Source organism: Canis aureus, chromosome 13, assembly GCF_053574225.1.
Source record: "Canis aureus isolate CA01 chromosome 13, VMU_Caureus_v.1.0, whole genome shotgun sequence".
Classification (NCBI taxonomy): Eukaryota; Metazoa; Chordata; class Mammalia; order Carnivora; family Canidae; genus Canis; species Canis aureus.
In genome coordinates, this window is record NC_135623.1 from 31,833,520 (window position 1) to 31,858,521 (window position 25,002).

A 25,002-nucleotide genomic window follows, 5' to 3' on the forward strand; every position below is an offset into this window, starting at 1 on the left:
CTGATGTCACTTAAGGGAGATCTTTCATTCTGGTTTACAAAAAAAGATATGAAAAGATTATCTTAGGACAGTTGAAACTTAACTACAAAATGAACAACTATTGCATATGCTATTAATTAATCTTAGTGGACACATGTGAGTTACTGCTCCATACAGATTATCCTTGTTTCCTTATAGCAATCCCTGAATTGACTGGAATTGTGTCTATCCCCAAAACTTGCTGAAGGATTTCAATGCTTAATCCAAACATATAACCTAGTGATTGCCTCAGGGAATGGTAAGAGTAGTAGGTTATATTATTTTGGCAAATATTCATATACTCATACCCACATGCATGGATTCTTCTCATCTCAATGATGTTCATCTTGGTCATGTTTTGGCCCATGCAAATAGAATGTGATCCATGCCACATCCAAGCAGTTACTTTAAATGTGATCTTTTTTGTCTGTCAGACTACAGGTGTATTAGGATTCAAAGGCAATGAGGGGCAGTTTTATAGAATAAGGCATTTAGGGCAGCCCGGGTGGTTCAGCGGTTTAACACTGACTTCAAAAAAAAAAAAAAAAAAACAAAAAAACAAACAAAACAAAACAAAACAACAACAAAAAAAAAACCCACTGACTTCAGCCCAGGGCCTGATCCTGGAGACTTGGGATCGAGTCCCATGTCAGGCTCCCTGCATTGAGCCTGCTTATCCCTCTGCCTGTGTCTCTGCCTCTCTCTCTCTCTCTCTCTCTCTCTCTGTGTGTGTCTCGTGAATAAATAAATAAATTTTTAAAAAAGAATAGGGATTTCTTTTAAGAATTTGAAATTATACAAATGTAGAAAAAGATTTAAAAATTGAAGGACTAGACAAAGATTTTTGAGAATCAGAGAAGTCACTAATCAATTTGAGAAGTCAAGCACATCTAACCATGGAAGGGAAAGACTGTGGGGAGTTCATTTGCCATGTGCATCTACAACCAAATATTTACTGGTGAGCTTGAGGTCTCTATTGGTCAATAGGATAGCACTTAGGAAGGACATTAAATTTAGAGCAAAAAAGAGCAAGAATAAACTAGAGTGCACCTAACACTGCCCCATTTACCATAGTGGTATAGTATTTTTATATTCTTCAGAGAGTAATGCCCACTGTTTCACTTCTCTCTTACAGATATCAAGCAAAATCTTCTGTCCAACTTTAACATGGAGCTCTAGAAGTCAGGAGATTTTATAAACAGTTCTTAACAAGGATGAAGAATACAAGATATTGAAATAAGTTTATGTCATTTTGGGATTACTTCTTCAACTTTGATCAAATGAAGAATACATGAAATGGAACCATAGCTGGCATAGAGTTTCAGCTAATCAGCAACTCTCACACAACATGAACAAGAAATAAGTATTTAATGTAGCAAGTCACTGAGCAAGTTGGGGTTGTTTGTTATTTTAGTTCACTTGATGAATAGTGAAACAGATACTGGAAGTGAGAGGTTTTCTAAACCAAAAGCCAAAAGTGTGTATCACTTCTTTTATTGTTGGCTAGAGAAGAAACAAATCTAGAGAAAGAATGACCTGTATTTTCAGCAGTATTTCATAAAATACACAATGGATAACTTGGATGATATATAACGACATAATAAAATTGAGGCTTTACATGAACATTTTTTTAAAAAAGAATCTTCCTAGTGTGAGTTGGTTGTTATTTATCAGCTGCATTTAATAATGATCTATGAGAAAGACATGAGTTCATAAAAGGATTGATTTTTTTTTAAAGAAAGGATGAAAATCAGAATAGGGAACTTTTGAGACTTACAGATTGGAAAACAAAACTTTTTTCCTTAACATTTAAAAGAAAATAATGATAATTTATATAAACCACAAAATCTATTTAGTATTAATATTAAGACAGCCTCAGAGCAAAAAAAAAAAAAATCATGGGGAGACCATCTACTTTTTGTTAAGTCTTTTGAATAGATTAATGTGGACCCCAGAAAAATTCTCTGAATTAGGCAAAACAGCTCAGTAAAAGAGAATAAGAATTATCTATGAAAGCCTAAATAAAGTAATGACTTAAGCTGAGAGAGACATAGGCATATTTTAAAAAGAATTGTAAATGTGTCTACTGGTATAGGGATTTTAAGAATCAGACAGATAGTAAGCCACTGAAATTTTTGAGAGAGCTATGTGACCAAAGGCAATATCAGCCTGAATTAAAACCTATGGCTTTAAACAGCTTTTAAGGGTCATGATAAAAGTGGCAATTATATCAGGAAGACAAAACAATTCTAAATGTTTATGAACACAATAACAGAGCTACAAAATACATGAAGCAAAACCTGAAAGAACTAAGGGGATAAAAAGAAAAATTGACAAAGATAACTGGAGAATCAATTTGCCTTCTTTCAGTTAACTGAACAGTAAATACAAAATTAGTATTGTTATAGAAGATCTGAACAATATCATCAATCAACTTGACCCAATTTACATTCAACAAACACTACTAACAATGGCATTATATGCATGTTTTAAGTATAAAGGGAGTATTCACCAAGATAAAACATATGCCAGAGAATAAGATCACTCTGAATAAGTTCCAAAGCATTGAAATCTCACAATGTATATTTAATGACAATAGAATGAAATTAGAGATTAAAATTAGGTTAAAAAAATCTCAAATATTTGGAAAGAAAATATACTTCTAAGTAATCTATATATCAAAGCAGAAATCATCAGCTATATTAGCATATAAAATCACTTCACACTTAATAGTAAAACAAAAAAGTCAAAATTTGTGGGATGCAACTGATTCAGTACCTAGAGGAAATTTGTAACTATTAACACCTTTCTTGGAAAATAGTGGAAACTAAAAATAAAATATCTACATATTCACTTTGGAAGCTAGAAAACATAGTAAATCCAGTGCAAAATAAGTAAATAAATAATAATAGAATCAGAAATATATAATATAGAAATCATATAAATAGAGAACATTTATAAAATAAAACTTGATAAAAAAATAATAAAATTGATTAAGAAATTAAAGTTTTATTAAATAACTTTTTTCAATGTAGAAAACTTCAGTTTAGCTGATTTTGCTAGTCAATTTTATGAAACATTTAAGAAAGGCATACATCAATATTACTAAACTATTTCAGGAAATAGAGAAGTAGGGAATTCTTCCCAACTCATCTAATTAGGCCAACATATTCCTGAGACCAATGCTAATGAAGACATTACAAGAAAATTAAAGAAAGTATCGCTCATGAACATGGAAACAAAAATCCTTAAGAAAATATCAGAAAATTAAATTAGCAAAACATAAAAATGATCTGACTTATTTGAGTCATTTCCATGAATGCAAGGTTGGTTCAATAGTCAAAATTCAAACACTGTGGTTAACTATATTAACAGCATAAAGGATAAAACCCATGTACATGTGACAAAATTCAATGTCTATGATATAAACATATATTAGAACCATAAAAAATTTTAGTTTGCTAAAGACATATACAAAACATCTTAAGCTAACATAATATTAAATAGTAAAATATTAAACATTTTCTATCAAGATTGATTGAACACAAGTATGTCTGCTATCACCACTTCCATTCCTTATTGTATTTAATGTCCTAGCCCACTGCACTAAAGCAAGAGAAAAAAGAGACATAAAGATTGGAATGGAGGAATTAAAACTCTCTCTCTAAAGACAATATTATCTATGCAGAAAATCACAAGATGTCCACCAAATACTACTATAATTATGTCAATTCAGCAGACCCACTGGTAGAAGACCAATATATTTTAAGAGGTGTTTTTACTACAACTGAGAAATGGAAAATCAAATAAAAATGTAGAGGCATTTCCAGTATAAGAAAAAGACATAAAATATGTAAATTAAACAAAAAATGAGTGCAAGAACTGTAAACTAAAAATTACTAAGCAGTGCACAAAGAAATGAAACACAATGTAAATAAATGAAGAGATATATCAAAACCGTGGGTTGGAAAATTCAATAAATAAGATGTTCGCTCTCTCTAAATTTAGCTGAAGAGTCAAAGTTCTAACAACAAAAATTCCAGGAGAAACTTTTTGTCCATTGGTTGGAAACATAAATGATAATTTAAAATTTACATGGAATGTCAAGGACCAATAGCCAAAACAAGTTTTAGAAAGAAGGGAAAAATGGTGCTCTTTTCCAGCCTTACTTCCAGAAGTACTCTATGGAAAGACACAGACTGATGGAATAGAAGAGAGATTCCAGAAACAGACCCACACATATATTATTAATTGACTTTCAACAAAGATACCAAGGTAGTCCTTTGGAAGAAATGATAATTTTTGACAATAATGTGGAGACAACTGGATGTTTGCATGAAAAAAAATAAACCTTGACAAAGTGTTTTATATAGAATATATTTGCTATTAATTATAGGCATAAATGCAAATTTTAAAAATATAATATTTTTACAAAAAACATAGTGGAGATTCTTTGTAGCCTTGGAGTAGGCAGATTTCTTAGGCCACAGAAAATACTAAGCATTTAAACAACAATAAATTGGGCTTTGTTAAAATTAAACATGTCTTTTCTTAAAAAAACACCATTCTATTTATTTTATAGTATTCTACTAAGATTATTTAGAACATATGCATTATTTTGTATACATTATTTTTAACAGCCCAAACTTAAAATGACATAAATTTTAATCAACAGAAGTTATGAACAAATTGTGTGATATTCATAGTTTGGGATACTACTCAGCAATAATAAAGGATGGAACTGAAAAAAAAAAATAGAGGAATGCAGCAAAATGGGTGAATCTCTAAAACTTCCTTAGGGACAGAAGCCAGACACAAAGAGTATAAATAGTATGATGAGGGTCAGCAAAATTTTTCTGTTAGATTGTATTTTAGGTGATCCCTGGGTGGCTCAGCGGTTGAGCGCCTGCCTTCGGCCCAGGGGGTGATCTTGGAGTCCTGGGGTCGAATCCCACATTGGGCTCCCTGCATGGAACGTGCTTCTCCCTCTGCCTGTGTCTCTGCCTCTCTCTCCCTTGTGTCTCTCATGAATAAACAAATAAAATCTTAAAAAAAAAAAAAAGATTGCATTTTAGGTTCTGAGCCATATGATCTGTTATAACTACTCAGCTCTGCCATTGTCATGTGAAATCCATGAAGTACATGGGCATGGCTAATTTTAATGAAATTAGAATTAATTAGTATTCATTAGTATTCTAATGAAAGTTTCTTTTCAGAAATAGGTGTCAAGCTGAATTTGACCTATAGTTGGACAAACCTTGCAGTATGTTTTCATTTATACAACAGGCAAAGTAACCTATAATCATAGAATTCAAAATAGTGGTCTCTCGAGGTAGAGGTAGGGTGGCAAACTGATTGCTAAGGGGCAAAAGGGAATTTTCTGGAGCGAAGTAAATGTCTCTACATTGATTGGAGTTATGGTTCTACAAAGTATACATTTATCAAAGCTCATTAACTTATTTTACTTAGAAGAACACATGCAGAGATGTGGAAAGAAGCTATAGCATGGAAAGTACAGGCAATCTCAAGAAAATCAGCATTTCTAGAGCACTAAGTAGAGATATAGAAAGTAAGGATTTGAATTTAGAAAGATTAGGACACTGGTCATGTGACCTAGAGACTGTAGTAGTGAATGGTATATATTATGTCTTGTTAGTGTGTATATATACCATATTATACTTCATATTAATGTTAATTTTATTTTTTAGGTTTAATTTCAGACTTTTGGTTTAAGTAAGTCTGTAACTGGATATTAAATTAGAATTCAATGTTAGTTTCTAAAAGACTCGAGACCGTTTTTGCCAAATACTTTCATACTCCCAAGCGAAAGTAGAATTGTCAACGTGGCTTGCAAAGGAGGGATGATTTAAAATATGTTTTATAATCTTCAGCCCCTCACCTTCAAGTATATTAAAGAGTTGTCTTAGAAGTGACCAAATTTGTGGGGGTGGGGGGGTAGGAGGGGATTTCTTTGGAAAGAGTTACTAGGATGCTACTGACTTCTTCCCCTACTGGAAGAGGATATTTTTTCATCACCTAAGCCTAGAGGGGCTTCAAGAAGATTAGCTGAAGAGTTCCACCTATGTCTCCAGTAATTTGTGGTCTGAGAAGAAGGTAGTTTTCTAACCACACCTGAGAAAACCCCAAAGCAGAAGCTTGAGGTTGGATAATAGCTTTGATGGTAGAAAGATGAGACACAGTAGCTTAGGGAATAATGTGTAAGCCAAGAGCTATTCCGGGCCAAGGAGGAGCCTGTGTTTACCCCAGGGGAGAAAAAAAAAAAACCAAACACATAAACAACAATGTAGGCTTTTGTTCAAGAGGAATGAGGTGACTCCAAAATAAAGTATCTTTATAGAGTTGCTTAAATAAATGGCATTCATCCACGGAATGCAGAGCCCTGGCTAAACCAACTGCTGGGGAGATTTCTGGAAGGGCTCTAAGGATCCCATAAATAAGTTTGAATAAAAAAGGATAGTATTCTTTGCATTGGCAAGCCTAGAGGAAACTAGTATCAAATTAAATCTGCACCATTCAAGGGGGCTTTTCCTGTTTTTCACCTCTTTCTCTTCCCCTGCTTCAATCCTGAAAGACCTAGATGCAGAGCATATTGTGGGGAAGCAGATTTTAGGAGCCTCAGGTGGCAAAAAAGAAAAAAAAAAACACCAGATACATCACCTTTTCTACTGTGGCAGCCAGCCTGAAAACAGGCCCAATTTAAAAATTCAGGACATGGACACCTGGGTGACTCCGCGGTTAAGCGCCCGCCTTTGGCCCAGGGTGTGATCCTGGAGTCCTGAGATCGAGTCCCACGTCGGGCTCCCTGCATGGAGCCTGCTTCTCCCTCTCCCTGTGTCTCTGCCTCTCTCTCTGTGTCTCTCATGAATAAATAAATAAAATCTTTTAAAAAATAAATAAAAGTAAAAATTCAGGACATTTAGACTATAGACTTTTTTTTTTCCATTGCATATCTAGATTTGCACATCTCTTGTAAAAACTTTGCCCAGTTCCAAGGATCTATGGTTTGGGAATTGCCTCTTTGGAGACTCTGTATTTTAGTTTATTCCAAACGATGGAATTTTTAGTCATTTCTTAAATCAACATGCTTTAAGCCCTCTTGTCTCTCCAGCCTTAGCTCTTACTATATCTTGTCGTTTCTTGAATATATCAGAATCATTTAAGGTTTCCTCTAGCTCTACTCTTAATCTCTCTTGCTATGTTGTTTAAATAGTTCTTTGCTGTTCCCTGGACTCTCTTGTACTGACTTTTTGCCCTCTGTCATTACTTTCATGGCTCTGTCCAAGTACTTTCCTCCTATCGCTACATTTTGAAACCCTGCCCATCTTTCAAGGCCTGTCTTAAATGCTACCTCCTTTTTATAAATGATGTTCTAATTCAGTCAGAATTTCTCTCTCCCTTCTTTGAAACCTTACGATCACAACATAGCTTGTATTATTTAACACATTCTGTGTCAGACTGTAATTATTTAGGTATCATTTTACTTCCTTATTTTAATTAGTAAACTAATATGTACATGTTCTTTCTTAAAAATTCCTATAATACAATAGTAAAAACTCTAAATTTACCTTAACTTGAGCCCTCATCCTCAGACCCATTTCCACTCTACAATGTAATATTTTTAAAACTTTGATGTTTATCTTTAGTTTCCACATTTGTCAAATGGTTACTCATAGTTGCAAAGTTGGTCTGAGAATTATTATAATAATCAATGAAAAATACATTACTGGCATATTAGTGAGTGATTACTCAACAATATTGTTAACATCATTTCAGATTGTTCTCTAAACATTTATAAATTTTTTAATTTAATGCATATCTATAGGTATGTGCACATAATTTTCTTTTAAAAATATAAAAATATGAATCTATATATTATAAATTTCCATGTCAGAATCGGAGGTTTACGGTTCAGCTTCTTTGCTGTAAAAAAAATGCTTTGTTGAAACTACTTTTATACTTTTCCTTGTGTTTAAATATTTTTAAAGCATAGTTTCCTAGTTATAAATCGCTATGTCAAAAGTTGTAAATATTTTTACTTTTGATAGGTAGTCTGAAACATTCATCCTATTGGAGCCAATTTCACCACACCTTCATCAGCATTGGATATGTCTGTCTGTCTTTCTCTCTCTCAGCCTTTCTTTCTTTTCTTCTTCTTTTTTTTTTCTTTTTTTCTTTTTTTTACCATTAGATGGGAAAATAAAATTCCATTATTGGTCTGATTTATGATTCTCTGGCCACTTATAAGTCCATGAATATCTTTAAATTTGTTTCCTATATGTTTCTTTTTCTGTTAATTGCCTGTTTCATTTCCCCAATTTTAAATAGGGGTGTTGTCCATTCCTCATATCTGTAATATTGTTCCACACTATCTGTATAGATACACATCAGCACCATCTTAAGTTTTATAAGAAAATCTCCTGGTGGATTTTAATGATAATTAGGTGGAATTTATAGAATATAATGGAGAGAATTAACTTTTTGATAATATTAAGTTTTGCTACCTGTGATTCAGAGACTCCTTATTACTCATCTGCCTGGCACTCTTGCTTACTTAAATTGTAGGAAGTGACATATGTCCTGGCTCCTGTGTGTATAAGTATGTGTGTGTGTGTATTTCTAAGTTGAAAAATTCAAATGTATGAGAAATCCACTTCTGTTGTTGGAAGGGAAAAATAATGAGACGATATTGAATTTCACATGTTGAAATTAATGATTTTTTTTAAAGCACATATGTTTTCCTCCAAAATAAGAATGAGTTAAAAAACCAATTTGGTAATAATAAGTGTGATAAAGCTTTATTAGTGTAACAATTTTAATTTTGGCATAATTTTAAATTAAAATACTACTGTTCCTTTGTTGTCTAGACTATTGGTATAATAGCAAGACCCAGTGACTCAATGTGGCTCTGTACTACAGAAATGTAATGTTCTGAAATCCCATTTCTCCCGTCTATTATATTTGAGTGTCACAAACCTATGATTAGATTGAATAAATTTGATAAAGCTCTGTATTTAAAACTTATTTCAACTAACCCTGTCCCATTAGGAAAGCAAAAGTATTTTAGTGACACTTGTACATTATGAAGCCTCTTTTTCTTGAGTTTTGATGACTTCCTGGGGAAATTATTGTAAAGGTCATAGCTGTTTCCCAGTTTTTGGTTTTAGTTTTTTTGCATCTCTGTGTATGTATGTGTGTGTGTTGTTTGTGTTGGTGTGTGTATGTGTAAGATTAAAGATCTAATTCTAAGAAATGGTATAAATAATTTTGAAATGACAACAGGAAGAATTTCTTTAACAATGAAAGGGTAATTCTCCCAGAAAGCTTTCAGAGCATCTCTGCTCCTGACAAAAGAGCTTGTAAGTATACTCTTTGGAAGCACATATTTTCCTTGGCTAATTATATTGAGATCCCTTAAAACAAACAATTAGATTAGAACAGCAGGATAAATCTTTTCATATAAACCCTGACAATTTGGGTCTATTTGGTAACTGGCCCTTTTTCAAATCACCAACTTTAATAAAGCTAGGATAGTTACAGGATGGGAAATTTTAAAAATAAATAGAAGCTGAATTGTACTAACCTAGAGTCTGGAATGATTTAAAATATTTCCTTTGATATGAGTCCCAAATTCTATATAAAAGTAACGTAATAATGCAGAAATAAAACATGGTGTGGCATGTCTAGAACTTTTATAACTAGCCTGACTTTGAAACTGAATGAAATGAGTAAGAGATCAAAGCTTTAATGACTTCCGTTTTCCTCTCTTTTGAAATGGCTGGTGTTCTATAGAGATACTAGAACAGTCTACACTTCAAAACAAAATTATATATTCAGTCAATATATAATATTGGTCATCTTATAGTGAAGATTCATAGGTACTGTAAAGTAGAATTTCATTTATTTTTGTTTTTATTGCATTTGTCAAACTAGTTTGGAAACAGTTGACAAGGCCTGTGCTGAAAAAACTACCCAGGAGTTGAGCAATTCTGCATATAATAATAATAAAGCATATTGTTAAACGAAATGGTATAAAAGCTTACATTTCAGCCGAATATGCTGAAGCTGCAGGAAAGTATTACTACATGTTATGGTAAAATATTATCAAATACCATTTTTTCTCTGGGTATAAAAGTACTTTATTTTTAACATAGCACACTGTGTGTTTGAGAGCAGGATCTGGTAATGGGTAATCGCGAAGAAGGTACCATTAAAAAAACCAAATTGATTTTGCTTTGTAAAATATTCTTGATTTTGATTTCTGTAATAAATTTATCTTGCTATATTCTTTTCAGGGGTATCATTTCTAACAATATTACATTGTTTGGGCATATGCCAACTGAAATACTTGATTACCCATGGAATGACCAAGTTATCATTCCTGAGTAGGTCTCTTTTCTCACCAAGACCCTTTCTCAGTTCTTCAGCTGAACTCCGTAACTTCTGAGTTACTAACGGCTTTCAAACTTGAGCAAGCATCAAAATCACCTGAGAGCTCATTAAGACACAGAAGGTGGGGGGCGGACAGCAGGAACAGCTGATTTAGTAGATGAGAGGAAGAGCCCTGTGATTTGACGCTCTCTCAGTTCTCAGGTGATGCTGATAAAGTATCTTTGAGGACCATTGATTTTTGTAGCTTGCTTGGCTTCTAGAATCTGCTTTTTTCTCTCTCTTCAGAGCTGAAGGTGCCTGCTTCTGAACCTAATGGTTTGAAGTTTCTTCACATTTCCATCTTCGGGATGAATGTAAATCCAAGCAGAACCAATCCAGTCCTTGGGAAGCCAACAGCAAGTTCACCACACTTCTAAATGTTGCTGAATGGTTCCTATTTCAAAGGTAACTTTAAAATTCTTAATTCCTCTTGAGGGTACTAGCCTTCTTCCTTTGCAGTCTTCTTTTGGTGTCTTTTACTTTGTTTCAAGTAATACAACTCCTACTTCTTTTCCCTTCTCTTTCCATAGATTTTGTAAGTTCTACCCAGACAAGTGTTCCAAAACACTGTTTTGCCTATACCATTCCTTCCTGATGATTAAGTGAAATAACATATATGAATGTTTTAAATGTTTTAAATATTTTAATGTATCATTTAAGTTGCTATTATGCTTACCATCTTGCAATTGTTCCTAATGCCTAGGAACATTTGACCTATAAGCCAGCAAGGTAGCCTCTTCCCCGCCCCAGAGTGCTTCCTCCTTTACTATATCTCTCAGATCTGTGGTAGCTCAGATTCTCCATTACCCTCACATCCATGCTAAGGACTTTAGATTACTTAGTTCTTGAGAGAAGAACTAAGATTTGGAAATGTGGGTGAGAAAAACCTCCATATCCTAAATATGAAATTTGAGTCTCCATTCATTTTGCCTTTTGCATCTCAATTTCTCTCCTATTTTCTAGAGAGGCTGGGTCTATGTTCTCTACCAGGCACACTTCTAAATCATTTTGTGCCACATTTCTGCTGCATTAAGTTCATTCTTGAATTTTGTTCCTAATTTGCCTATGTTCCACTCTTCCCTTAAAGTAGGAATTTTACAGTCTTCTATACCATAGATGATGTGGAGTTTTTCTTGAGGCTCTCCAAACTCCTAACATGTTTCCCTCCACAGATGTGCTGTGATCTTCTCACACAATCCTTCAGAATTTCACATTTTAGATATTTCTTTCTAATCTTTGCACTCAGTAGAGTGAAACTTTGCACCCTATCCAAGTTAAAGCTCTGCACATGCTGTTGTAGTAGACGTGTGTTTACAAATAACGTTTGGGGCTATTTTCTTAAAGTTTCCTAAGAAAATAAAGCAGCAAGGATGCAGCAACAAAATTTGGGGTTCCTGTATTTAAAGCTAGTTTTCAATCGGTGCTGCAGTAATTTTGAAATGGAGGAAGTCTAAAAGAGAATAGCCAGTGCCAATAGCCTTTCATCATCTCAGGAGAATGAGTTAATATTAGTGTGGTTGACCATCCCGATAGCAAGGTGGTAATATAGGACACAGCCACGATGTCTTACCACAACTTCCTCCTGATTTTCTCAGCCTGATGTTTTAGGAATTACAATTTATGAATATATCCTGTGAAACTTCTTGTAATATAACAAAGAGTTTTACTTGAGGTGTGCCTATGGTTTTTCTTATTCTATCCCCGTCCTTCTGATTGGGGAACTGCTAATTTTACTTAAATGAGTATTTTTCATTTTTAGTGCTTACATTCTTAAAAATGTATATATCATTAGGACATTAAAAACGCAATACATATTTACTTAATTTTAAACCCATGTGTAAATCTTAAGATCTTAGTGAATTCTTTTTTCTCAATTTTGCACCTATCCTTTTTATTTTCTTTCAATTTAGCATTGACTCCTTCTGCTTTTCAGTAGTATTTTCACTATAAAGTTTCTCTATTTTTGATAATGGTAAGAATGAGGTGGTTGCTTAAGTGTGGATGATTGTTTTATTACCTTTACCTCATTAAACTGTATTGAGATAGAAGAGGTAGATGAAAGAGAAATTGGGCAATAATTTAGAGTCTGGGCAAATCAAGCTTTAATAGTATATTTTGGGAGGTATCCATATTGGCAAATGGCTTAAGTAGCTTAATTGACTAGTCAAATTAGTGGTAAAAGAATGAAGCAAGTTTCAGAAGGGGTTGGTTTGAATATTTTTTCTTGGTCGTCAATCCAAACTGCAAAGCTCAGTGCCTATGGATGTAGCACATTCAGGAATATACATGACCAATATGCATTCAGAAACATGTGATTGGTGTGGCACCATGACCATATTTAGGGGTTTCCTCTTATATCTCGAAGTAAGAAAATCAGTTGTTAGCTAACTTGCCCTCTTGTTCCCATACTAACTCAGTCTCTCAAAAGCATTTCACATTGTGTGGAAAGAATGAGTTTTGGCACCAACTGGCATAATCAATCTGTTATTGGCCTGATTTTTATTCTTCCTGAATCTTGAGCATTCTGAAGGAGTATGTGCCACTCTTAAAGCTCTTAGTCCTGCAAGGGCACTCAGAAAATGACAAAAGTAGGACTGCCAAATTTGCCTCACAACCCAGCATTTTAGAACCTCCTCTTAAAGTCGGCCATAAGCAGAGAAGATGTGATATTCCACAATTCTTTATTTCCTTAGATATAAATAGAAATGCTTAAAGTTTTCATGATTGTTTCAAGTGCATTGGAATATCTAAGTAGACTGCAGTAGATCAGTGTTACTTCTTTAACCAGCTGTATCCTTTGAGTACTGTCTGTCCCATTCACCAGGACTGTAACTTCTTGGCGAGTGTTGGTAGGCACAGTATAAAAGGAATGGCGGGATCCCTGGGTGGCGCAGCGGTTTGGCGCCTGCCTTTGGCCCAGGGCGCGATCCTGGAGACCCGGGATCGAATCCCATATCGGGCTCCCGATGCATGGAGCCTGCTTCTCCCTCTGCCTGTGTCTCTGCCCCTCTCTCTCTCTCTCTGTGACTATCATAAGTAAATAAAAAATAAATAAATAAATTGTTTTATAAAAGGAATGGCCAACATATGACCAGTGTTCATGGACTTAAACTTTGTAGCATCTTTTATATATAGTTCTGACCTATTAAAACCTGGCTTGCTAGATTCACTGACACCTGCACGTTGAAACAAAATATTAGCTCAAGTTGAAACAAAGTACCAGTGAGCCCATTTCCTATATATCCTTTCTAAGTAATTTCCTACTTTCTACTGTAGAGTCTTTTTTTTTTTTCCTGTATGGCCACCATACTTCCTATTGAATAAATGAAAATATAGAGAAGAAAATCAGAGGGAAATTCTGGAAAAAGCACAGAGAAGAGGAAAAAGAGAGGGTTATAGGGCTATAAGACTTTCTTTTTGTCCTTTTTATGAACAAAGAGAAGGATTAGAAAATATATTTTTGTTTTCCTATTCTGAAGTTCTGTGATTTTGCGACCTCATATATCTTGTGAAAGATGTTCTGAATATTAAAAAATCAGCTTTGAAAAAAATTTATTCAAGCAGAAAGACTGATTGACTCATGAATATAAAAAGAGTGACCTGTGAATATGAATGGAATTTTTTATTTTCCAGGAGATCTTCAATTCTTAGTTTGAAAATTCAAGTAGTTTTTGATCTTGTTGAATGAATCCATTCCAGTTAACTATAAAGTGAATGCATCTAAATATATTGATATTATTTCTTTACCTTCCTATTGATATAGGAATGAGTTAGGGGCAGATGGGGCTAGACAGGGAAAGATTAGGGAAAGGCCCAGAGTCAGGCTCCTGTTTATCCCAAGAAAACAGAGTTAAGCCAGTAAAAGCAAAAAATAAACCTGGCTCCCTGGCTCCAAAATGTTGGGAAGTATCCCCTTTAATGGCTACTAAGTAATCACAGAAACCCCAGATGTAGGAATCTTGAAGCAGATATTAACCAGAGAGAAAAGGGCACCTTGTTTGTGCTCATGATATTGACAAAACATCTTCCTTGGTATTATGATGGTGACAAGTCCACCATGTTTGTTCTAAATAGCCACCCTGGTATTGACAAGAAATTTACCAAGTTCCCTGGTCAGTTTCCTATAAAAGACAGACCAAAAAAGCCCTCAGTGGCAACCCTGTCAGGACCCCTCTCATTTTTGAGAGCTTTCTCTCTTTCTCTGCTTAATAAACGTCTATCACTTTGCTCACTCTGCTGTTGACAAGATTAATTCTTCAACTCCGTGAGACAAGAAGCAAGCTCTCCTGTGTCACTATATTATATGCTTTAGTAAGCTATAAGGATAAACACGCAATAAATATTCACAATACATTTGCTTATTTTTACAAATGAGTTTCATTACAATGACAGGAATATTAGTCTGTTCATACAGAAAATATTCCCCAAGGGATTTATCTAAAAATTTCTCTAGACAAAAAAGAATAAATTGACTCATTGACCTGGCATAAGGTTTGGCTGAGTAGCTAAATCATAGGAATACATTTTCTAAACTTCCACCTCCATAAGGTACCCATGTGAATCTGATTTCTTGCTTGGGCCCATAATTCTTTACCTCCTACCTTTGTTCCTTTTCCTTCTGTATTAGTGCTCAGGGTATCAGGAAAAAATACCTTAGACTGGGCAGCTGAAGCAACATACTTGTTTTCTCACAGTTCTAGAGGCTAGAAGTCCAAGACAAAAATTCTTCCTCACTTAGTTTCTGGTGAAAGCTCTCCTCCTGGCTTGCAGAGGGCCAGCTTCTGTGTCCTCCCATGGCTCTTCATTGGAGGATGTACAGAGAAAAAGAAAGCAAGAGATATCTGGTGTGTCTTCTTGTAAGGTCATGAATCTTATTCAATGACCTCATTTAACCTTAATTACTTACTTAGAGGCACCATCACTAAAATAACTACACTGGTGGTTAGGAATCTGACATACGAAATTTTTTTTGGGGGGGGAGGGCATGAATCTTCAGTCTATAACCTCTTTATTTCCCCTTTCCAAGATAATAGGTCTTCCTTGTAAGCTGTGACCATTTAATTTCACTTTGCAGTGATACCTGGTATGTTTCTTCTTTCCGTTTAGTGTTTCTGCTATTGAACTGAACCAGACTGCAACTCACACTCTAAATGTACATATGTTGCTTTAAATGGCACCTTTAATACCTCTAATGTTCTTAGGAGCCTCATCTCACTTTTTTTTTAAAAAAGACACACAGGGAGAAGCAGAGACCTAGGCAGAGGGAGAAGCAGGCTCCCCATGGGGAGCCTGATGCAGGATTCCATCCCAGGACCTGGGATCATGCCAATCCAATGATGTATTCCTCCTCCCCTCCAAGATGTCCAGGTCTCAAGAACGTGTGGCTATGTTATGTTACATGGCAATGGAGAATTAAACTTCAGATGAAATTAAAGTTGTTCATCATCTGACTTTTAAATTAAGGAGATTAACCTGGATTGTCTGGGCTAGGATGAGGGTTATCATATGATCCCTTTAAAGTAGAAGAGGGGACAGAAGAGAAGGTCAGAGTCAGATGTGAAGACACTGTGCTGCTGGCTTTGTAGATAGCAGAGGAGCCACAGAAGTGTAGATGACCTTTAGAAGTTGGAAGAGGCAAGGGAATTGATTATCCTTTAATGCCCCCAGAAGGAACATATCCCTATTGAGACCTTCGTGTTAGCCCAGTGAGACTCATTTCAGACTTCAGACTTCTAGATCTGTAGAATTAGTTATTTGGCATTTTAAGTCCAAAAAAATTTGTGGCTTTTTTTTTTCCTACAGAAGAAATAGGAAATAGAGTGGGAAACCTAGCAAGCCAATAGATATAGTTGCTAAATGATGGGGACCTAGATTACTATAAATCTGGATAGGAGCAGCTTCTTAATCTCTAATTCTTAAACACAGAACTTCCCAGAAATATCCCTCTCTTGAGAGTCATATTCCATCCTGCAGGGTAACCGGTTTTATTTTTAACTCTTATTCCTGGTTGTTGACTATCCCTGTCCAGTAGATTCCATTTTCTGCTTCTCAGATGCTCCTTGCAATTTGTTTCAATACAGGACATATATGTAATTATTGCTTTAGTCGAGAATTTCTCATGTGTAGTTCTGGGACTATATTCATGGGAATAACTTGGGGTGCTCCCCCTATGACTTACTGAATCAGTATTTCTGTTTGGGACGCTGACATCAACATATTTAATGAGCATTTTGAGTGCTTTTAATATACACTAACCTTTGATATCAGTTGCTATAGTTTACCATGCTGTGTATGAAAAGACTTTTTACAGATTTCTTAGATGCTAAAATATTATGTTTAACAGTAAAATGATTCTACGCAGATGTGTACTGAGCACAGTATAAAAGGAATGACCAGTGTTCCTGGTACTTCTAACTTCCAAATGATTGTGAACTAGTAACTACATGCTTCTAAAACTCTTTCCATCAAGCCTATATCTTTAACCTCAATGAGATCACAGTCTAGCAAGGTGCCTGTATATGTAAATAGTTGCCACGTTGTGACAAGTGCTGTACTTAGTAAAGCATAGTTGAGGTTCAATGGATGAAAAAGTTAATTATACTTGTTATGGAGATGGTCAGGGGAGGTATACAGAGGAGAAGAATTTACTATGAGTCTTGAAGTATAAACAAAGGCCTAACACTAATTGGAAATTTAAGGGAAAAAACAATTTAAGTTGGGGCAATAGTATGTACAAAGCATGAAAAGAGAGCAACATACTAAAGTCAAGGAAAGATAAGACATTTAGGTTGTCTGCAGTATAGCAGTTGGGGAGATTTGGAAAGGGAGCCTAGAGATACAAGCCAAGGATAGCTTATGGAAAAATAAGAGACACAAGAGTTTAGATTTTTGTCCTGTAGGTAATGAGGTATATTGAAAGGTGTTTATTTCTTTAATTGAATTTTACATTGTAGTGTTTTTTATAGGAATTTTGGAATCCTGTTAGAATTTTTCATGGTAATTGTGACAATAGCTGCAATTATGTTGTTGGCATTCTATATACTGAAGTTGTTACAATGTCATGAAAAAGGAAGGCTTCTTCTGCTTTCCCATTTCCTCCTCTTTTACCGCCTGCTATTTCCTGGCAGTTAGTGCAGCTGCCAAAAGTATGGATCAAGGAGGTAGGGTGGTAAAAATATATGAAGAATCAGTCCAAATTTGAGGATCCCCATAGAGACATGAGATGATAGACCTGGAAAAAGACGACATGGGGCCAGGTGGGATTGCAGAGGTAGCCACAGGAAGAGATGGTTTATGTGCTGGGAGATGGGGAGAAACAGACAAGTAAGTAAATTTAGTAAATAAATAAATATGGGTAAAGTTTCTCCACTGGAGGAGATATAATAAAATTATAGATATGGGGAAGACTTCAAAGAATCCTCAGATGTTAGACAATAATATGAAAAAGGAATGTGAACTCATAGATATAATTATATAGATGTAATACATATGTTTCCTAGCTCTGAGAGGGCCTAGAAACAATGACGTCTAGAAGCAATGAGGGCCCCAAGTACCCAAAGTTTGCTTTTTAAATATCATCCTTCCTTAAAAGAGAAATGGCTCACTCCAGGAAGAGAGCAGGGAAGGAAGGATGGCAGGATGTGCCATAAACATTTTGTGCAAAAAAGTCCTCAAATAATAAAGATGTCCCTAAAGGACAAAATGTAACCAGTCTGAGTGGACTCCCAATGGACAAATAGAGAGTGGCTTGGGTATCAAATTAATGATTATAATAGATTACCACCCATTTAACAAAATTGAATATATACTAATGTACATTAATAAGTAAGAAATTAAGTAAATAACAGAAATAGGAAAGCTATTCCTCATAGAGTTTCAGTAAATGTTGGAAGTGAAGCATCACCATTTGACAGCCATCAGATGAAGTTGATTCAGTAGGAAATTACCCACAAATGCTAAGGCTAGTAGGTGGAATTGGAGAGATTACTATAATCTTGGAATTCCTCTCCACCAAAAACTAATTATTGGACAAAAATTGTGAGTTTAAGATGTAGAAATCTGTTAGACACCACCAAAATTAGCAACCAGATCACCAAAATTGATATCCCTAGTGCTGGGATAAGTTGACATTATGTGAGTCCTGATATGACACAACAAAAAGAACATAACATAATTTCTGTGGTTTTCCTGCTAAAAATGCATGATCTGAGTCTGATTATGAGAATTCTTTAGATGAATCTGGGCTAAAAAAACATCCTACATACTCTTAAGGCCTGTTTTAGTCAAGATGGTATGAATACAGAAGACAGAAAAAACCCTCAAGAATTGTCCAAGGTTGAAGGAGTCTCTAAAAATGATAACCCAATGTAAGCATATTTCTAAGGTACTGAACTAGAAAGAGAAGTGAGACTTTGTACAGTATTTTGACTATTTCTGGGCAAAATGATACCTCACTTAGTGACACAAAGTAATAGACATTGTCGTAGATCTCATGTTTTTTTAGGTCAGAAACTTGGGCCAGACTTACTTGAAAAATTGCTCTGTGCAGTGTGGTATTAAACATTGGCAAATGGACAGGTATAGAGAGCCCAGTATGGCCTAAACCTCACTTCTAAAGACTTGGCAGGGATGGGAGTCTGGGCTCAGCTGGGACTGTCAAAGGGAGTGTTTACCTGTGGCCACTCCAGCTTGATGATCTTGGGGGAAATCAGACTTCGTGCATTGCAACTCAGTTTCATACATCATATTGGTAAGCAGTCATTAATGTCAGTCCTGGTTCAAGAGGGGAGACATTTGATACCGCATCTCAATGGAGAGATAGCAAAGCTTTATATCCATCTTTGATCTTGGGTTATATGGTCCTTATGCAGATGTATATTCTAGTTTTAGAGAAATATACACTGGAATTTTTGGAGTATTTGGGAGAATGGGGTATTACATCTGCAGCTTGTTCTCGAAAGGTTCTGAAAAAAATTAAGAGGTGTGTGTATGTATACATATGTGTATATATATATACACTCATTGTGCATGTGTATACATATTACATATATATAATTGTCTTCATATATATATATATGAAGAGACAATGGAGCAATGGGGCAAAAGTCATAAAATGTTAATTAAATATTCTGAAGGGGATATGGGAGTTTTGACTACTTTTCTATGTGTTTGGAATTCAAAATATGAAACATTTAAAAGAAAGGGGGAAATGATGGGAAGCTGACGTAAAACAGCTGCAGTGGACATGAAAAGCAGAGGATGAATTGATGGTAAGACTTTATCGGTCTAATGTCCATTTAGCCACTAGAGATGGGTTGCTTGGAACACTATTATAAGCACAGAAGTTCCTTTGGCTGCTCATTTACAGAGAGAAGCAAACAAGCAAAACTTGCCAGTAATGCTGTAGCTCTAACATTCTGCTTTGTCCTTTAATGATCACCCTGGAAAACAAACAATCAGCCAAGTTCACTTTTATAAAGCATTCAGACCATTTAAGCAATCAGATTTACTCAGACATAAAATGGATTTCTTAGTTCAAAACAAAATCTGTGGCTCTTATTATATGATGGAAAATTATTCTACATAAGCATATTCCAAATGGATAGACTACATGTGAGTCATGTGGTTTATTTCGTGCGTAGTACACACTTTCACAAGAGAAGAAATTCTTCTATGATAAAAGTGTATCTTACTGAAATAGAAGTAAAGAATGTTTTAGGATTTAAAAAAATCTTATTGTATCAAATGCAGTGTAAAATGATGATGGTAGACTCTATGAACTACTCAAATGTCAAAAGGAAAAAAAGTATAAAGCAATGACTTTTAGAGCAAAGAAATTGAGAACAATGTTATAAAGAAGTACAAATATACGAATAAGTCAAACCATTTTTAAGTGAAAAATATATGTGGCATGAATGTTGCCTCACAATATTTTGAAACCTTAAAAAAGGAAATAGCCCAATAATTTCCAGTATCTCTGCTCAGGTTATAATACTGACATCTATCTCCATGGGAGGTGTTGACATTTTGCTGAAACCTTCCAAGACGGGAACTCCTGCTGTGGATAGGAGATGCCATTTCATTGAAAATGAGAAATCAGAAGTCAAATATACTGTAAGCAAAGTTCTTACCAGCTTTATTAACCTGTAGTCATTTTAACTGACTAAATTCTTAAGATGACAGATATGTAATTATATTTCATAGGTTAAAAAGTAGATGGAATCCTGGCGGGAATTATTTAGATTCATTTTCATAAGCCAGGGTTGTTACAGGAAGCGATCACAAAAGATGGTATTTTTTCCTAAGCTTGAAATGTAATGGAAATCATCTCAAACACTTCATACAGCACCTAACCTACACCCGACGACAATAGTAAATCTGGCTAGTGGTATAGCCTGTTTCTCCAGTGTGTGTGCCCATATGCTCACGGTATCTGCAGTTGGGGGAGGGGGAAGCAAAAGTGAAAGTGTAGACCAGAGGGAAATGAACTGAACATGAGAAAAGGTGACCGTAACTGGGAATTGGAAAGCCTTATCAGAGTCCACCTGTTTGAATTAATTCTGTTTTGTGTATGTACATGTGCATCTATATATCAAAATCATAAAATTTCTCATGTTGAGTCTTAAGAACTACACTAGTCTTTTGCATCTTACTTGGCAATAGTAAGCACTTAGAGTATTAGACAATCATGTTTGCAGCAATCCATTACAGCATACCAAATTACCCCAGAATCTAGCAGCTTAAATCAACAAACTTTCATTATCTCACAGTTTCCGGGGTCAGAAATCTATGCACTTAGCTGTGCACCTCTGACACCGAGAGTCTCACATGGCTGCAGCCAAATGATGGGCTAAGGCTGTAAGTATCCCAGTAGGGGGGTCTCCAAGCTGACTCACATGGCTGTTGGCGGGTCTCAGGTCTTGCTGTTTGGTGATGGGAGACCTCCATTGTTTGCCAGGAAGGCCTCAGCATAGGGCTACTCACAACATTGAAGCTTGTTTCCTCCAAAGTAAGGTAGATGTGTGTGTGAGAGAGGCACAGGGCGACAGAAACTGAAGTCACTCTTTTTGTAATCTAATCTTGGAAATGACATGTAACCAATATTGTAGCACTATTTGTTAGAAGCAAATCACTAGGTCTAGTATACATTCAAAGGGAAGCCACTACACAAGAACTTAAATACCGCGAGGTGAGGATCATTGGGAGCCATCTCAGAAGCCTAACACAATGATGTTCAAAGTTTGTTGGTCACCCGTCTATCATGAATTTTTCCCTGTGCAGCTTTAGAGGAGGCTCCAGCCAACCACCAAGTTATGTCACTGCTTGTTCTTACTTCCCTTCTCTCCCCTCTTTTTTTTAGATTCTATCCACTCCTAAAGTTTATGGTAAAATTAGTGGTCATCAAAGTGAGAATTCAAAGAGCTACAAAGGTATTTTTACAATGTCAGCTTCCCATGTTCTCTTTCCTAAAATAACCGTGCCTTAGATTTTCCTGTGGGTCACAATGGCACTTTCCCTTTATGAAAGAAGGATGACCCTCTGTCCTCTATTTTGTTGAACCCCAATCTTGCTACGTGGCATTTCTCCTGTGTCAACCTCTGGGATGACAATAAATGGTAAATATTTTTTTTAGTGGTTAATTAAGTATCCTAAAACCTGAGTGCTTCTTGATTTTTCCCTTTTCTTGTATATATTTCTTTTTTAAAAGTAAAGCATGATATTTGAAAATTGAAATCCGTTATCAAAAGCCTCTCAACAAAGAGAAGCTCGGGACTAGATGGCTTCACTGGTCAATTTTGCCAATCCCTCTCAAATTCTTCAAAAAAATGGAGAGGAGGGAGTCATTCCAAACTCATTTTATGAGGCCAGCATTAATTGCTCTCATGCCAAAGCCAGACAAGGACATGACTAGAGAACTAACCCTGAAATGCATAGATGCAAAAATTGATCATACACCATGACCACGTGGGATTTATTTCTGGAATACAAAATTGGTTCAACATATGAAAATCAACTGTGATCTACCACCATGAAAGAATAAGAAATAACGTTACATACTCATTTCAGCAGATACAGAAAAGGCATCTGACATGATAAAAACTTTCACACGAGGACTGGAAGGAAATTACTTCACCATAATAAAGGCAATACATGAAAATCCCAACGTTAAAATCATACTCAAGATGAAAAGCTGAGAGCTTTTCTCTAAGATCATAAACAAGACAAGGATATCCTTCTCACCACTTCTATTCAACACAGAACTGATATCCCTAGTCAGAGCAACCAGACAAGAAAAAGAAATAAAAAACATTCAAATTGAAAAGAAGAGCAATTGTACTATTGGGCATTTACCCAAAGACTACAAAAATACTAATCCAGAGGGATGCATGCACCCTGATTTTTATAGCCAGCACTATCTACAATAGCCAAATTATGGAAACAGCCCAAGTGCCCATCAGTGGAGGTCTCCCATCACCAAAGAGCAAGACCTGAGACCCACCAATAGGCATGTGAGTCAACTTGGAGACTCCTCTACTGGGATACTTACACCCTTAACCCATCCCTTGACTGCAGCCATGTGAGAGACTCGGTGTCCAAGGTACATGGCTAAGTGCATAGATTTCTGACCTCAGAGACTGTGAGATAATAAATAAAGTTTGTTGATTTAAGCTGCTAAATTTTGGGGTAATTTAGTTTGCTGTAATGGCTTACTGGAAACATGGTTACAAATCCAAGATATACAAATGGCTTAAAGTTCTATGAAAAAAAAGAAGTTCAATGTCATTAGTCAACTGGGAAATACAAATTAAAAATTTTTTTTTTAATTTATGATAGTCACACTCACACACACACACACACACACACACACACAGAGAGAGAGAGAGAGAGAGAGAGAGAGGCAGAGACATAGGCAGAGGGAGAAGCAGGCTCCATGCACGAGGAGCCCGACGTGGGATTCGATCCCGGGTCTCCAGGATCGCGCCCTGGGCCAAAGGCAGGCGCCAAACCGCTGGGCCACCCAGGGATCCCGGGAAATACAAATTAAAGGCACAATGAGATATTACCTTATACCTGTCAGGATGGAGGTTATTAGAAAAACACAAGTGTTGGTGAGGATGGGTAATTGGAACCCATGCACACTGTTAGAGATGATTCAAAATGGTGCAACTGCTGTAGAAGGCAGTAAAGAGTTCCCACAAAAGGTTAAAAAGAGAACTACCACACAATTCAGCTATCCCATTTCTAGGTATTTATCCAAAAGAATTGAAATTAGGATCCTGAAAAAACCCTCGTACTCCCATGTTCACTTCAGCACTATTCAAAAAAAGCCAAGAGACAGAAACAATCTAAATGTCTACAGATAGACTAAAGGATAAGGAAAATCTGGTGTATACATGTAATATAATTCAGTCTTTGAAAGGAAGGAATTCCGATACGTTCCACAACCTTGATGAACCTTGAGGGCATTATGTTAAGTGAAATAAACAAGTCCTAGGAAGACAAATACTGCATGATTCCATTTATATGAGATTTGTAAACTAGTCAAATTAATAGAATCAAATAGAATAGTGGTGGTCAGGGGCTGGGTGGAGGGGCAAATCAAGGTGCATAAAGGGTCAGGGAAATAGGAGTAAATTCTAGAGCTTGCAGACAACATTGTATCCATGGTCAACAATAACATATTGTATACTTAAACATTTTAAGAGAATAGATCTCATAAGTGTTTTTACTGCAATAAAATAAAAAAAATAGAAAAATACAATCATTTTATAGAATGAAATTGATAATTTTTGTTCTTGTTTCCTTTTAGTTATTCATAAAAGCTGAACTCAAGACTTTTGGGAAATAACGTGTATGTGCAAACAAATACATACTCCAGAGAAATTCCTCATCTCAGAAATAACCTTTATTATTAGTTACTAATTGTATTGACTTATTCTAAAACAAGCAGTACAAAATAACATATTGATGTATTATTTTTCTAAGTTACAAAAATAGATTCACTATTAGGTCTGTAATACTTTTGACACATAACTTTTAGTAATATATCTTGTTTAGTTGACTATTTGTAGTTATCTTGGTGTGTCTTATACAATTCATGACATTAGAATTGAAAACTGAAGTTAGAAATTTTTTTCTGATATACAGTAAGATTTGATTGATTTGAGATGTGGACTGGTTTTGCTCACTATCTTCTATGATAAATATTTATTAAAAATGAGCTAAATCTGCCGAGGCAAAGTTATGATTAAAATGTGTTTAAGTTATATTAAAAATAAGGATTCCTATGCAATGCTTGTTTCCTCTGTCAATTGTTAAGTTTATCATGGGTAAGTCGCAATCATTATATTGCTATTTTCAGTGCATAGTATGATATTGAGTACATATTTAGCATTTAATAAATATGTAATGATGGAAATGTAAATACTTGAATATTGCTAAATAGAAGAACATTTTCTTTCTAATTAGAGGTCAAATCAGGATTAAAAAGCTCCTTATGTTGGATTCTTTTGATATTATTTGTTGATAGGGGTC

General features: G+C 35.3%; 1 protein-coding gene and 1 long non-coding RNA gene across 15 annotated transcripts in view; both read left to right on the plus strand.

Moving 5' to 3' along the window:
* Positions 1-1,659, plus strand: part of LOC144282255 (uncharacterized) — a 204,983-nt gene extending 203,324 nt beyond the window's left edge. For all 8 annotated transcript variants that reach the window (XR_013350607.1, XR_013350605.1, XR_013350609.1 and 5 more), the window contains one exon: positions 1,154-1,659. This is a non-coding gene — a long non-coding RNA (uncharacterized LOC144282255). The remainder of the gene's footprint in view (positions 1-1,153) is intronic.
* A 15,845-nt stretch (positions 1,660-17,504) lies between these two features.
* LOC144282257 (uncharacterized) overlaps positions 17,505-25,002 on the plus strand; it is a 147,404-nt gene continuing 139,906 nt past the window's right edge. For 5 of the 7 annotated variants that reach the window (XR_013350617.1, XR_013350618.1, XR_013350616.1 and 2 more), the window contains exons 1-2: positions 17,505-17,790; positions 20,452-20,580. Coding sequence is in view for 3 of the 7 variants with exons in the window: in XM_077845673.1 (XP_077701799.1) it covers positions 17,761-17,790; positions 20,452-20,580 (159 nt within the window). In the remaining 4 variants the exon portion in view is untranslated. Of the gene's footprint in view, positions 17,791-20,451; positions 20,581-21,826; positions 21,897-22,533; positions 23,136-24,277; positions 24,429-25,002 lie in introns of those variants that run through there. The other 2 variants (XM_077845672.1, XR_013350615.1) reach the window with 2 other exon arrangements.